Source organism: Sceloporus undulatus, chromosome 7 (genome assembly GCF_019175285.1).
Source record: "Sceloporus undulatus isolate JIND9_A2432 ecotype Alabama chromosome 7, SceUnd_v1.1, whole genome shotgun sequence".
In the NCBI taxonomy this organism is placed as follows: domain Eukaryota; kingdom Metazoa; phylum Chordata; class Lepidosauria; order Squamata; family Phrynosomatidae; genus Sceloporus; species Sceloporus undulatus.
The window spans coordinates 21,798,711-21,813,582 of NC_056528.1; the positions used below are offsets into that span (position 1 = coordinate 21,798,711).

Here is a 14,872-nt window from a genome sequence, read left to right on the forward strand (position 1 = left end):
GGCCCTGATCTTATCTTCCCCCCCTCCCCCACTTTGCCCCAAGGTAGCTCCATCCAACAGGACCCCTTGGGAGGCTTGGTGAGAGCCATCCCTCTTGGGGCAACTCTTCCCGAGGGTTGGACACCTCCTATGTTGTGGGCTACCAATCATTTCATCAGGCAGTCTGTTCAGAAGGGGTTTGCCATTGCCTTCTCTGAGGCTGAGGCTTACAGTTGTAAACCACTTAGACACTGTTAGTTCAGTTTGAAGTGGTATATAAATGAAGCTGTTTGTTGTTTGTTTGAGACAGCGTGACCTGGGTGTGTGCGAGTGTATGTGTGTGTGCCTTCAAGTCGCTTCCAACTTATGGTGACCCTAAGGGGAACCTATCACAGGGTTATCTTGGTTATCTTCCTCTGATGCTGAGAGAGTGTGACTTGCCCAAGGGGTTTTCTTGGGAGGTTTGTTCAGAGAGGGTTTGACTTTGCCATGCTCTGAGGCTGAGATAGTGTAACTTGTCCAAGGAGTTTTCTTGGGAGGTTTATTCAGAGAGGTTTGCATCCTCTAAGGCTGAGAGAGTGTGAGTAGCCCAGTGGAGTTTTTTATGCTTAAAGAAGAGATCAACCCATTTTTCCTCCACCGCTGCATTTAATCTCAGAGGTACTCCAAAATCTCTATGTCTTTGAATTTTATTATTATTAACAACTGAAAGAAAGAAGTTGGTAGCATGAGCTTTCGTAAAGTCTTACTTCCTCAGATGCATTTAGTCTCAGAGGTGCAACAAGATCTCTATAATATAAGGATTTACATTAATTTTTTTAAAAAAAAATTAAAGTTTTTGACCTTTAGTTGGTTATGTCCTCCATTTTTCTTGAGTGTCCTACATTGGGGGGCGTGAATTTTGTCCTATATTTGTCCTACATTTTGTCCCGGTTTGGTGGTAGAGAATTATGGCAACCCTATGTACAGTGTATCCACCACAAAGCTGTTAAGTTAGAAGACTAGATGCTCTCCGAATAGCGATCTGTCCTTTGCTTGGTATTGAATTTTCCTCCAGGGATAAACAGGAGCCTTAGCCAACTCATCAGATGTCATTTTTTTTAGAAGTGACTGTAATCCCATCTTTTCTTTACAGCGTGAATGATGGGCTTCATTGCCATTCGTCTGTAATGAATCAGATGGTCACTTCACAGCCAAGAGTTGGCTCTCCTTTTTTAAAACAACTCGGGGGTAAAGAGAAATCGTCTTATGTCTAAGCTAGACCCGGTTCCTTTGCTTTACTCTGTTTCTTGGGTAGTGCTCTTCTTTCACGTCTTTTTAACTTATAGATTCCACCAAATGTTAAGAATGCAAGTTTTAAACAAACAGCAGTGATGGCTCTTGAACAAAAGTGTAACTGGATAGCCATTCATTGTTTAAATAATTCAACTGCAGCCCTTTTTTCGTTTCTTTTTTTTTTTTTCCAGACAGTTGTGTTTACAACCAGGTGATATCTTTTACATTGGCTGATACTGGAATTTCACCCAGGGTATTAAAATGCCTCCTCAGTCAAACAGCGAAAGAGCTGTTGGTAGCCAATATCTCCTTTCCAGCAGCCTACTAATGAGATGGAAGTCTGGGTTGAAAAAATGCCTGTGTAAAACTTTCAGGGACAGTTGGCGGGGAGGGAGGGTGAGAGTGAAGTGGAGGGTGTAGTTCCATGTCAAAATTAACAGCAAATAAGACCTAAAAATTAGATGAGTAGTATCATAAACCTTGTATGTAAATATCTGGAGAAGCTGTGGTTTAAAATATTATACTGTCTTTGTTCCAAGATGCACTGGCCCAAGTCTAAAGATATGGTCTTTGTTGAACAAAAAGCAAAGACAGTATATCTCGAAAGGGAGCCCCAAATTCATAGAGTGTTATAATACCTTCATAAAAAAGGGAAGACCTCTGCAGATTTCTAGTTTTTAAAAAATTGCATTATGAGATCTAAATTTCTTTGTAGTCTCTGTGACTTACACAGACCATCTGTGCCTGTATTTGGAACCTTCTAGATATTCAGAGCTATAATGTAAGCATTTTGGTGGTAACCCCACCCACTGGCCGCATGTATTTTGGTGGATTTTGGATTATACTTTGAATTTACCTCAGTGTTGCTGAAGTTAGTTTCCAGACATTTTCCAGTTCCGTCATTCTGGATATGCATGCCCTGAAGGGCTTATGACCCTACCTTCTGTGGCATTTAGACCCCAAAAGGATGGTCTCTCCAGATGCCTGTTGTTAGGACAAAGAAGCAATGCTGAACTTGGTGCTCACTCATGTGTTCATCCCTCAGGTACATCAGAACCATTCACCCCTAGTTAAGGCCCTCCTCTGAGAGAAGTCCCTTAAAGTAATGGATGTGCCATAAAAACAGGCATTTAATTCAGCCTATAGGTGTCTGTCAAATCCTTACATGGTATTGCCTTGGATGTTTAGCATTCCAATATTCAGTCACTCTTTGGAGAGCTCATTACGGCTTTGTATCAGCAGCAATGGATCAACCTATATTGATTGTGACTGTTGCATCCCAGTGCTGACTCCCACTTCCAGTCTGACCACTCGTACCAAGGCAAAGGATACAATTGCACCAGGGTTCAGCCCAGACATCTGCCCATTTAGTTCCTTGGATAGAGAGATCTCAGAACCATTGCCAATAACCTTTGAGCATTCCTGGGGAAAACGAGAAGTCACAGCAGACTGGAAGAGGGCAAATGTTCTAAGCCCTTTGGAAAAGTCCTCCATGATATCCCTTCAAAAAAGCTCGTAAAATGTGGGCTAGTCAATGCGACCGTTAGGTGAATTTGTAATTGGTTACCGGCTGAACCCAAAGGGTACTTTCCAATGGCTGCTCCTCATCCTGGAGAGAAATAACTATCCGGATGCCCCAGGATTCTATCCTGGGCCTAGTGCTATTCAACATCTTTATCAATAACTTGGATGATGGAGTAGAGGGCATGCCTATCAAATTTGCAGATGACACTAAATTAGGAAGGGTTAATAATAACCTCCAGAAGACAGGATCAGAATTCAAAATGATCTTAACAGGCTAGAAATCTGGGCCAAAACTAACAAAATGAATCTCAACAGGGAGAAATTAAGGATAGTACACTTGAGCAGTAAAAATGAAATGCACAGATACAGGATGGATGACACCTGGCTTGATGGCAATACATGTGAAAGGCATCTTGTTCTCTGAAGATGCCAGCTACAGATGCTGGCAAAACATCAAGAATAAACTCTTCCAGAACATGGCCACATAAACCGAAAAAAACACAAAAATCTATGGATCTAGTCTTAGTAGACCACAAGCTGAACATGAGACAGCAATGTGATGCAGCATCTAGGAAAGCTTAAATAAATCAGATGTCCTATATGGTGAAAGCACCATACATGCATCATCATTACAGCTTATTAGCCTATCACTCAGCAAGCTTATGCTTATAAATGAAATACATTTTTTCTCTCTCTCTATTTCCTATCACTTTGGGACTTTGCTTTGGTTCAGGGGAGAATCACCTATGCTTTGGCATTCTGCAACTCCATGTCAGTAGGAGACATTTCTGTAAGTTCACAGATGACCATTGGAAGAACTACAGTTACAGATAAGAACCCTGTCCTCCTCATAGAGGCTAGTAAAATTGTTTCCATTGTGAAGATTTTTTTCTCTGTGCCCTATCATGTTCGAATTCCCAAAATCATAAATACTGAAAGGGACCGTGAGAATTATCTAATTTGAATGCTGAGTCTGGAATGGCAGTTGCAACCACAGTATCCATAACAAATAGCTATCTCACCTCTGCTAAAATACCTTCCATTGAATGAGACTTCACCACGGATCTCTAGGGCAGAACAGTGTACACTAAATGATAAAAGGGAAAATTAAAATTCTATCCTCAAGCAATCCAGATTCTGCACCGAAATAAGAGGAGAGAGGGTTGCTGACTCTGCAGAAAGCTGCCCTTCATGAATGCTCCAAATTTCAGCGTTTTACCTGAGTGGTACAAAAGTTCGAGCTGCTGTTCCAAAGCAGTCTTGAGAAAAACCAGGAAATCCTAATGTCTTGTCTGAAACCATTGCCTCTGGAAAGCCGTGCCCACAGCCTGCAGTTTGTTATCGCCTACCTCTAGGGTGTGATGCATAGCTACTCTGAAATGGTTGTAGTTTTGCTGGTGACATCAGAAAATGCCACCTTAGCAACTGATAGCTTTTTGCTGATATCTGTCTGCTTTGCATGCAGCCTGTGGCAGAAGTCTTGATCTGTTCTTTAAATTCATGTCAAAGAGGTTTCTGTTTAAGGACATGCTTACAAATTCCTGCCACCCCTTTTGCAGTAGGTGTCCTATACAGGGATGAACTAAGTGGCTCTGTGATGGAGAGCCCCCCTTCAGTCTGTATGTGCCTGTGCTGATGCAGGGTGGTGTGAGGAGGGTTGCTGATTTGCCTTTTGAATTCTTCCAGTCTTTTGGGCAAACTGGCAGGAGGTTGAGATTCCTTCAGATGCTGTGTACTAGGATGGAAGGATATGGAAAGTATGAAGGCAGTGTTTAAATCTGAGAAATGGACAGCCAGCCTCTGCGTGCATCCCCAGCCTCTCATAAAAATAGCTCAGGCCTGATTTCTCTCCAGGTAGCCTTTGATCCATTTTGGCCTCCCAACTGAAGCCTTGCATGGAACTCTTCCCACACAGTTGCCTAAGTTCAGTTGTAGACTTCCAAAATACCCAAGCGAGTGTTGCTCAAGTGGCTGACACCAGAGATGCCATTAACACCATCACTTTTCTGTTGGTTTGTACATGTGTATTTTTTTTCATTGAAAGCATTTTGCAGTGTTTTCTATCTTTACATTTAATAAGGCAAAACATTCAGAAGTACATATTGTGGGTCCAAAGTCCCTACTGCTTCTGGTGATAATTCTGGAATAAGCTGTCAAGCTCAGAGTACTTTTGCATTGTGGAAATCTTAACCGTTTTTTTTCCCCCTTCTCTTTCCTTTCCTTTTTCTTTGTTGACTTTGATGTCTTGTTGTTTCTTTTTGTCCCCCCTTTTTTTGCCTCTGTTTTGCTCAGGTGGCTTCGGAGCTGCTCCAGTGTTCGGCAGCCCTCCCACCTTTGGGGGATCCCCTGGGTTCGGAGGGATGCCAGCATTCGGTTCAGCCCCAGCCTTTTCAAGCCCTCTGGGCTCGACGGGAGGCAAAGTCTTCGGCGAGGGGACTGCTGCAGCCAGCGCTGGAGGATTTGGGTAAGCCACCAAAAAGGGTTCCTTGGGGATTGGGGTCCTTTAGATTTCTACTTTGCAACCTATGGGTATGATTCTGCAAGTAAATTATCAGGGCCACTTCTTGCTTTCCTTCTCTTTTTCATTCCTCATCTTTACCTTCTCATAGGTGGCATGTGGAACCTCATTCATTGTATCCAGATCTTCTTCCACATGACACCATTATTTGGTGGCTTCCTCACCTTTGGGTGGGTTTCCACTCAATCTAAAAAACTGAACTGCCTCTTCCAAGTCACTGATGGTATGAGCCTTACTCTAAACCAATGCTACCCAAAATGGTAGTCTCTAGATCAGTGCCAGTCCCCCATATCCCCATTGGAGGGAGGAGCAGTTTTCAGTGCCCCACATCAGAAAACCTGAGAATCACTGCTCAAATATATGGTGGTGCTTTTTGCCCCACTCTTTTGAACTTTTCTCCCCAAGTATTTCTCTGATTTTTTATTTTTGTCCCTTGGAAAATCCCCTTAGTCCCTTAGAAAAAAACCTTCCCAGCATTACATTCAGCATGACACAGAAGCAGAACTCTGAGGCACAGAAATCTTAATGGCTGAAGCCACTGAGGCAAAAGAAAAAGTTTTGCCCTCGCTTTAATGCTGTTCCCACATAAGGATGATGGTGCTAGTGGTAGTTATTGGGTACTGGTGCTACTGCTGTAATAATATATTGTAATCTCATTAGTCTGCAGAGCATTTTAGCTGCCTTGACTATGACTTACAGAGTATAAAAGCCTATATGAACAAATCACAGTGTTAAAATACAGTCCTCCCTCTGTTCTCGTGAACTTGGGATCTGCGGCCCTTGATTATCTGCGGGGGACAAATGGAGGGAGTTAATATGGGGCGCGCTCCCACAGTGCACACCCACACAGCCCCATGGAACTGTGGGCCCAGGCTTGAATATGCACACCAGAAATAGATGACAAACGAGTAGAACTGTTACAATCCACAGACACAGAATCAAGTACTGTCCTAACTAAAATTTGCTGACAAATATGAAAAACAAAGCAGTGGCCCCCATGTTGAAAACAATCAATATGCATTCCTACACACAAGAAAGGAGACACAACAGGACCATTGCACTAATTTCCCATGCAGGCAAGGTTATGTTCAACATTCTGCAGCAAAGATTCCTACTATATATGGAGAGAGAAACCTGAGAGGTGCAAACTGGATTCAGGAAAGGAAAAGGCACTAGGGATCAGGTTGTAAACATATGATGGATAATGGAGTGCACTGGGAATTCCAATAGAAAATCTGCATGTGCTTCATTGACTATAGCAAAGCCTTTGACTGCATAGATCACAAAAAGCTATGGAATGTTCTCAAGGAAATGGGAGTACCACTTCATTTGATTGAACTGATGTGTAACTTGTACTCAGAACATAAGACTGCTTTCAAAACTGAATATGGAGAAACATAATGTTTCCCTATGCACAAAGCAGTTAACCAAGGCTACATTCTATCATGCTATCTATTCAACCTGTATGCAGAAAATTTTGTACACTTAGAATCAGAGGAAGGAGGAGTAAATAGGGGAGGAAGGAGCATTAATAAACTAAGATAAGCAGACGACACGATACTACTAGCAGAAACCAACATAGGCCTGGAGCAATTACTGAAGAAAGTCAAGGAGTAAATGCAAGGGTAGGCTTAATGTTGAACATTGAGAAAACAAAAATAATGACCACAGAAGAACTACAAGAATTCATCCTAGATAACAAGAAAATCAAAATAGTCAAAGAGTTCCCATAACATAGATCAAACTTTGATATGAACAGAACTGCAGCTAAGAAATTAGAAAAAGACTAGGCTTGAGAAGTGCAGCTATGAAAGAACTGGGCAAGATCTTAAAATGTAAAGCTATAACTCTGAACACTAAAGTGAGGATCATCCAAGCCAACATACTCTCCATCACTATGTACAGATGTGACAGCTGGACAGTGAAGAAAGACGATAAAAAGAAAATCAACTCATTTGAAATGTGGTGTGGGAGAGTGCTGAGAATACTATGAATGGCTAAGAAGACAAACAAATGGGTTCTAGAACAGATCAAGCCTGAACTTTCCCTTGAAGCCAGGATGGCTAAATTGAGGCTGCCGTACTTTGGCCCTATCTTGAGATGATACGACTCATTAGAAATGCCAATGATGCTAAAGGCAGTAGAAAGAGATGAAGGCAGCATGCCAGATGATTAGACCACAGGGAGGTCATGGACAGAGTGTAGTGGACCTGAAGAGAGCAGTGGAGGACAGTGGTCTTGGAGAGGACATCCACAGGAGCAACATGAGTTGAGGTCAACATGAGGGCAGTTAACAATTTATTTATTCAGGCTTGGTTCCAGGATCCCGATGGATACCAAAATCCTTGCATGCCCAAATCGCATTATATAAAGTGGCACATTTAAATAGGATATATATAAAATTCAATTTCATATAAAATGGCAAAATAAAGGTTTGCTTTTTGGAATTTTTATGTGCGTGAATATTTTTGAACCATGGTTGGTTGAATCTGTGGATGCCGAATCCATGTATACGGAGGGCCAACTGTATTTAAAATCAGTGATAAGCATTTTTTTTTCTCCTTGACAATATAATATGATCAGTTTGGGAGATTAGTGCATTGCCTTTAAAGCGCCTTAGGCCCATTAAATTTTCAACACACGTTGTTGCATTCACCTGTGCCAGGGCAAATGCAACCCATATACAGCCCTGATACCAGCCAGGCTTATCCTGCACCTTGTCAAAAACGGGATTTTAAAGCCAATGCGCAAATCTCCTTGGTCTCTCCTGTTTCAAAGGTGGCCCTTCATAACCCAATTTCAAGCCTCTCCACAGGGAATCAGGCCCCTTGGCAAGGTGGTGTCTGGGTGCTTCTGCTTCCTCCCAGAGAACTTTCCTGGCTGCCTGTTATGATCATTTCAGGCAATGACTCACCGACAGAAAAGCATTTGCTCAGCTCGGCTCAGCTCATCCTTCTCCTTTGACGCTTTTATCCCCATCACAGAATGAGCCAGGCTGTTTACATTTATTCATTCTGGCATTTTATGTAGATAGATCCTGTACACCCGACGGGTGGCTCTCTCAGCAGAAATTACAAAAGTGTGGGGGGGGGGGGGGAACAGTTTCTAAAAAAACATGTAATTCACAAGCAATATAAAAGCAAGCAAGCGAAACAAAATGGAAAACCCCACACTGTCCTCGAAAGTGTGGGTGTTTGTTGTTGAAAAGGCTTCAGCAAGACTTGGTAAGTCAGCTTGTAGCGTTGTCATATTTTCAGAGGCATTAGACTGGAAGAAAGGCTTGGGAAGGCAGGGGAGAGACCTGGGAACTTTGGTAGATCAGAAAGCATTTCTGCCTGTCAATTATCTAGCAGTGGAAACAATTAAAAGGCTTCCTTTTCTAAATTTGGAATTTGGGGAAAACAAACACTGGGAAGGAGTAGAACCCAGGCAGTGGTATGTTTGTGTGTGAAAGTACTTGGTCACAAATTCTTTGGCTGAGCATGTGCTCAAGGGTACACTGTTCCTTTGAAATATTAAATTTTGGGGACATTGACTCCCAGACTTCCCCAACATTTTACTTGGTGTGTAATTTTAACTTACAAAACTCACTGGTAGTGGGTTGCTGTGTAAATGTGATTACAAATCAGTGGTCAACCTATGCCGGCCTCATGAATTTCATAGTTTTTTCTTAGTCAAAGAATACGCAAAGGAAGTTTGCCATTGCCTTCCTCTATGGAGCCCATAGTACCTGATATTCCTTGGCATTCCCCGCTCCAAGCATTAGCCAGGCTTGATCCTCATTAGCTTCCAAGATCAGACAGGACAGATGGATTTAAAAGGGATTAAGGAAATTCTTAGGGAACAGTCCCTCAAAACAGTCCTACGCCAAGAGATGGTGTGCCATGGAATATCAGTTGCTCAGGACAACTAATGGGAGAGTTGGCCTTCTTGTTTACCTTGGTTGTTGACTTCCTGGAGGCCACTGGTATTCAACTAGAGAGGCCTTTGGTCTCACCCAACTTCAGGATTCCTCTGAGGCCCTCTTAACGCCCCTTGTTTTCTCCTGTCTTCTGGCCTTCAGCTTTGGCGGCACAGCTAGCACTGCATCATTCGGCACACTGGCAAGTCAAAACACCCCCACATTTGGATCCCTCTCTCAGCAATCAACAGGTTTTGGCACGCAGAGCAGTGGATTCTCTGGCTTCGGGACGAGTGGAGGAGGTATGGTTTCAAGAGGCAAACACTAAAGTTTCTTTTCAATGTGGGATCATTTGCAGCATTAACATGGGTTCCTTTGATGGCTGCCACCCTAAGAGGGCAGGGCAAATCCAAGGCTTAGCTTTATCATTAGCTAGTTGGTCTCCTTTGGCCAAGTCAGTCTATCTCAAAGGAAAAGGAGCAGCAATTGGCATGGGCAGGGAGTGAAGCCAGACAGCAGGTACCCTTTTATTCTTCGTTAGTTGTGAGGAAAGTTAATTTTTTTTTCTAGAATTTGGAAATTTTCTTGTTTTGGACATCTTGTTGTGTGCCTTCAAGTCGTTTCTAATTTATGGAGACCCAAAGCTGAACTTTTTGAAGTGTTTTCTTGGTGAGGGAGTTTGCCCTTGCCTTGCTCTGAGGCTGAGAGAGTGTGACTTGCTGAAGCTCACCCAGTAGATTTCCATGGCTGTGCTGGGATTTGTATCCTGGCCTATAGAGTCATAGTCCAGTACTCAAGCCACGACACCACATTAGCTCTTGAACCCCCTGCCAGGATAGCCCCTTTCTCAGTCATATTTTTCCCCAAATGAAGTTTTCCAAGTTGTCAGAAACATTTAAACCCTAAATCTCAAAACTCCCATATTTCTGGGGAAGTTGTCAGTGGCAGAGCCTGTTTTGCCTGCAAAAGGTCCCCTCCTTAGCTTCTCCTGGTAGGAATGGGTTACAAGAGAGCTGCAGCAGTTGGAGTAGACCAGGGCAGGATGTGTGTGGCCCTTCATATGCGACTGGAGAGCAAATTCCAGCAGCCCAAGCAGTAAAGTCAGTGGTTCACAATGTTGGAAATTGCAGTTGAGCAAGATCGGGAGGACTGCACACTTCTCATAGTGGTGCAGCCAGTATTAAGACAGATCTAACACTGTGTTTCAGAACTAACACTGGGTGTCTCTGACCATAGGCTGGATTTAAATATAGTCAAGAAAGCTTGAAATTAGGTTAGGGAACAGAACAACTGCATTGAGGGCTGTAGTTTTGAGTTAGGTTTGGAAGCCAAGAACATTTCAATAATATATACTTTGTATGTAACTTGTCCAGTAAATACTTTTAATCTTCCATTTCTCCCTCTTTCCCCCCCCCCCCCTTCCACTGCAGGCTTTGGCTTTGGATCATCTAATGCGTAAGTCTTTCCTCACTGCCTTATACATTTTGGTGTCGTATTTTTAAAATTATTATTTATTTATCTGTGTGTGAGAGAAAGAGAAATACAGTCGTCCCTCCCGATTCAGTTTTGCCGTTTGCATCCCTTGGCCTTTCATGGACGGCAAGCCGGGAGGGACATAACAACGTGTGCACACAGGAGCGCACCCCCATTGTAATCAATCGATCTCCAATATTGACAATTTTCCCGTTTCGATGGGGAGGTCTGGAACAGATCCCCCCGCTAATTGGAAGGGATGACTGTATCTTCTTTGGATGTATGCATGGTAATCCTAGCTGAATTTTGAATCACTGTGAAATCATTCAGAATTTGTTCACCCTGTAAGGAGAAATAAGAGCATTCATAAAAAGCTTAGGATCTAGATAGCAACAATTCTCCCATGAAACTGGTCTTTCCTTAGAAATACTCTTTTTTGTCTCCTCCATTTTTTAAATGTAAGTATTTGGTAGCACTTTAATAAGAGGGTGAGCACATTCAATGTGCTGCAAAAGACAGAGAATTCCTGAGTAAATTCAGACATCGGTACTCACAGGAGCCATGGGCTCACATCCTGTTAGAATCCTAGAATCCTAGAATTGGAAGAGACCACAAGGGCCATCCAGTCCAACCTCCTGCCATGCAGGAACTCTCAATCAAAGCATCCCTGACAGATGGCCATCCAGCTTCTGTTTAAAGATCTCCAAGGAGGGAGACTCCACCACTCTCCGAGGGATTGTGTTCCACTTTCGAACAGCCCAAGATATCACAGGACTCTTTGTTGTTATATTTAGGCAAGGTATGGAGGCTTGTTGAACAGAGTTCAGTGGCTCCCCAGCTTAGTTTAAGGCAGCCTCCAAAGTGTTGGACTGCAGCTCCCACAGTCCATCAGCCATGCTGGGCAGGAAGAAGCTGGCCTAAATCAATCAACTGTAATTTTTTAGATATGGACCCCTTTAAGGCTGGCAGAGGGGTAGTGGCATTTCCTTCATCTGTTGTATTTTGGCTTGTGTCTTTCAGATCCACTTCTGGATTTAGTGGCTGGAGGAGCTGAAGAGACGCAGAGTTCTTTTGCTCTGCTGCTGCTGGGTGGACCAGAGGTGGGTGGGGAGAAATACTGCAGAGAAACATTTGTTTTTTGTTCTGTTTTGTTTCATATTATCTCAAATTCTCCAACTTCTTTTTTTGTACAAAAAAAGCACCTAAAATGCCTATTTTTTTTAATGGAGTGATTCCCTCCACCTCTTTAAATAAACTATTTTATCTGTGTTTATCTGTAATGGCCTCCAAAGGTGTGTTTGTAAATCCAAGCTGTACAACTTTTTCTAGGGTCCAGTTGCATTCCTAGAAGTTGTCAAGCAGAAGCAGGGGAGAAAGTGTTCAAAATTTCCCAACTTGTTGATGCTTTGTCATCCCTGATGGAAGCCATGGCAGTTGGCCAGGAATGACTTTCAAGTGGAGGCTAGACTACGGTAGATAAAGAGAGGACTGTTATAGCTGAGAATTCATGATCACCTCTTAAATTATGGAAGTTGGAGATCAAAACCACAGTCCGGATCTATAAAAACCTAGGCTTCTCCAGGTATTGTCAAGAGGGAATTGAAGCATTGTTGTTAACTGCTGCCAAGTTGGCTTTCACTTATGGTGACCCTATTAATGAGAGGCCTCCAAGACACACTGTCATCAACAGCCTTGTTCAAGTCTTGTGGTTTCCTTAGTTAAATCAGTCCACCTGTACTGTGATCTTCTTTTCCTACTGTTTTCCAGTTTAGCAAGCATTATCGTCTTTACTAATGAGTCCTGTTTTCTCATTGATACATTCAGAATATGGCGATATAGTTGATGGCTTACCTGTAATTGTATTCATGGTTTCAGGAGGAGATGGAGAGAGCTGGAAAAAGAAAGATGAAAGTCTTAAGGTATAAAAAGGGCCTAGAATAGAGAATGAGTTGTCAAGAAGGTGTGAAATGGCTTTCAATTTGGAGTTGTAAAAATAAACATTTTTAATATAGACCATGTAGTTCTAAAGAGCGAGAGAATGAGAATGAACAAAAGAGAAAGAATGACAGAGGAGTAATTAACGCTGCTTTTGTCTGAGTGAAAGTCAAAATTCTGAGATCCAGAATAAGAGGCAGAGAGTAAGAACAATAATAAAATTATAATAAACAATAATAATAAAATAATAATATAACAAAAAATAATTTTACAAAGAAAAGAAAATTGGCAACTTCAAGCTCCTTAGAGCTAGACAGAAGAGAATGATTTCAAAGCCCAAGAGGACAGGACAAGATGAGTGTCTCTCCCTAGAACCTCCAAATTCAGCAGCAGTTTATCTTTGCACATTGACAGAAGCAGCAGAGAGGGAGTATAGTGAGAATGGGATAAGATCTCAGTTGGGTGTGGCTGTCTACCATCTCTTTGAATAATAAGCCTGTTAGCCAGAACAGAGCTTTCCAAAATCACACCGATCAGAAATCATGTTCTGTTGAACTGAATTGGCTGGGATTCCTTAGAAACAATCCCTTTCAACAGAAGCTCACTATGTCTACAGACGTCAGTGTTCAAATGCTTCCTTTTGTAGCATGAAAAGTGAGTGTTCCTTGTTATGTATTTTCTTCTAAAATTAGGTTTAACAAAAGAAATGGCAATTCTAGGGCTTACATGATACTTCAGAGCAGAGTGGATGGTTCTTGATTGGTGTACCGCCTTGTTTTCACACACACACACACACACACCAGATTTAAGGAAGCTGCAAATCTCTACTGGCACTTCTTGAGAGCTGCAGCGGTGTAGGCTAGCAGCTGGGTTCCTATGTTTACGTGGCACCTGTTGCTCTGCAAGCCTCCATACCTTGCCTAAATATAACAACAAAGAGTCCTATGATATCTTGGAGGGTAACAATTTTATTATAGCATGACGCTATAATAAATAATTTTGACAGTTGAGGCCCACTTCATTAAATACATGAAATGCCGAGCTTGGGAAGTTTTTGATGCGTAGGAATTATGTACAGAAATAGTTCAGTTCAGAAATCCAGGCCTCAGTAACCAGAAAAGCTTTCAGAACCTATAGATGATCAACACAGACATATGTTGTGAAGGACTAAGGAACCAGCATTACCAAGGCATAATTAAAGTATGCATAAATTCATGTTTTAATTGGGCTACTATCTCATTCTTTATGAAATCAAAACACTCCTTTCCTACCTTTCCCAGCATCATGCTCTCTTTTCTCCCGCACTATCTGTTCTCAAGAGATCGACCGTCCTGGCCCAGCCTCAGCTCCCTTCCCACCTTCTCCTTAACCACAAAGGAATGTGAGCAGCAGTCTTAGCAATTAACACTCTACTACAGTGGGCCCTTGATATCTGCTGGAGTTTCATTCCAGGACCCCCTGTGGATACCAAAATCCATAGGTGTTCAAGTCCATTAAATACAATGGATAGTAAAATGGTGTCCCTTATATAAAATAACAAAATCAAGGTTTGTTTTTTGGAATTTATATATTTTTTGAATATTTTCAAGCCATGGATACTTGAATCTGGATAAAAAAATCTATGGATATGGAGCACTGACTGTATATGTCCCATCATTTAGTAGCAGTATTCTATAATACTTTTTTGAGCAACCAAAGCTATGACACACAAATCCAACTCTCTTTACCATGGCACGCAAGCTGAAAGACTCCGCTCTTGACAGCAAGCTTCCAGAAAGTCAATCCAGTATGATATAACATAGTTCAAAACAGTAGGTTTTCCAAGTTCTGTATGGTTCGGAGATATGAATGCATCAGTAAATTTGCAGGGTTAGTTTTGTTGGCCATTTAGTAAATTCAAACAAAAATCTTATCAAACTCTGATACTTTTATTGGCCAACTGAAATGCACAAATATGTGTTGCAAGCAGTCAAAGCTCCACTGGCTTCTTCATCCAGGCAAGATGTTACATACCAAAAAGGAGAAAAAATAGAGATGATGTAAGATGCCTGAATTTTGTTGTTTCTGTACTTAGCTAAGATGATATGGGGAGGGTAGTTTAGCAGACTGGCTCCTCCTCCTTTGGCCATGCGGCAAAGTCCATTTGCATATCAACAAGGACTCCTCTTTTGCAATCTGATATGTCTCCATTCCTGTGAGGCCACAGGCCTTTTTGTAGTCAGAGGACAATGGATTCCACAAGTTTCCATGTTTCTGCATCAGGAACA

At 42.1% G+C, this 14,872-nt stretch overlaps 1 protein-coding gene across 1 annotated transcript in view; it reads left to right on the plus strand.

The window, feature by feature from the left end:
• NUP214 (nucleoporin 214) overlaps positions 1–11,950 on the plus strand; it is an 80,329-nt gene extending 68,379 nt beyond the window's left edge. Inside the window, 4 exon segments of the mRNA XM_042478915.1 lie at positions 5,071–5,242; positions 9,360–9,499; positions 10,628–10,652; positions 11,691–11,950. Of these exon segments, the coding sequence (XP_042334849.1) occupies positions 5,071–5,242; positions 9,360–9,499; positions 10,628–10,652; positions 11,691–11,724 (371 nt within the window). The 3' untranslated portion in view covers positions 11,725–11,950.
• Positions 11,951–14,872: the final 2,922 nt, after the last annotated feature.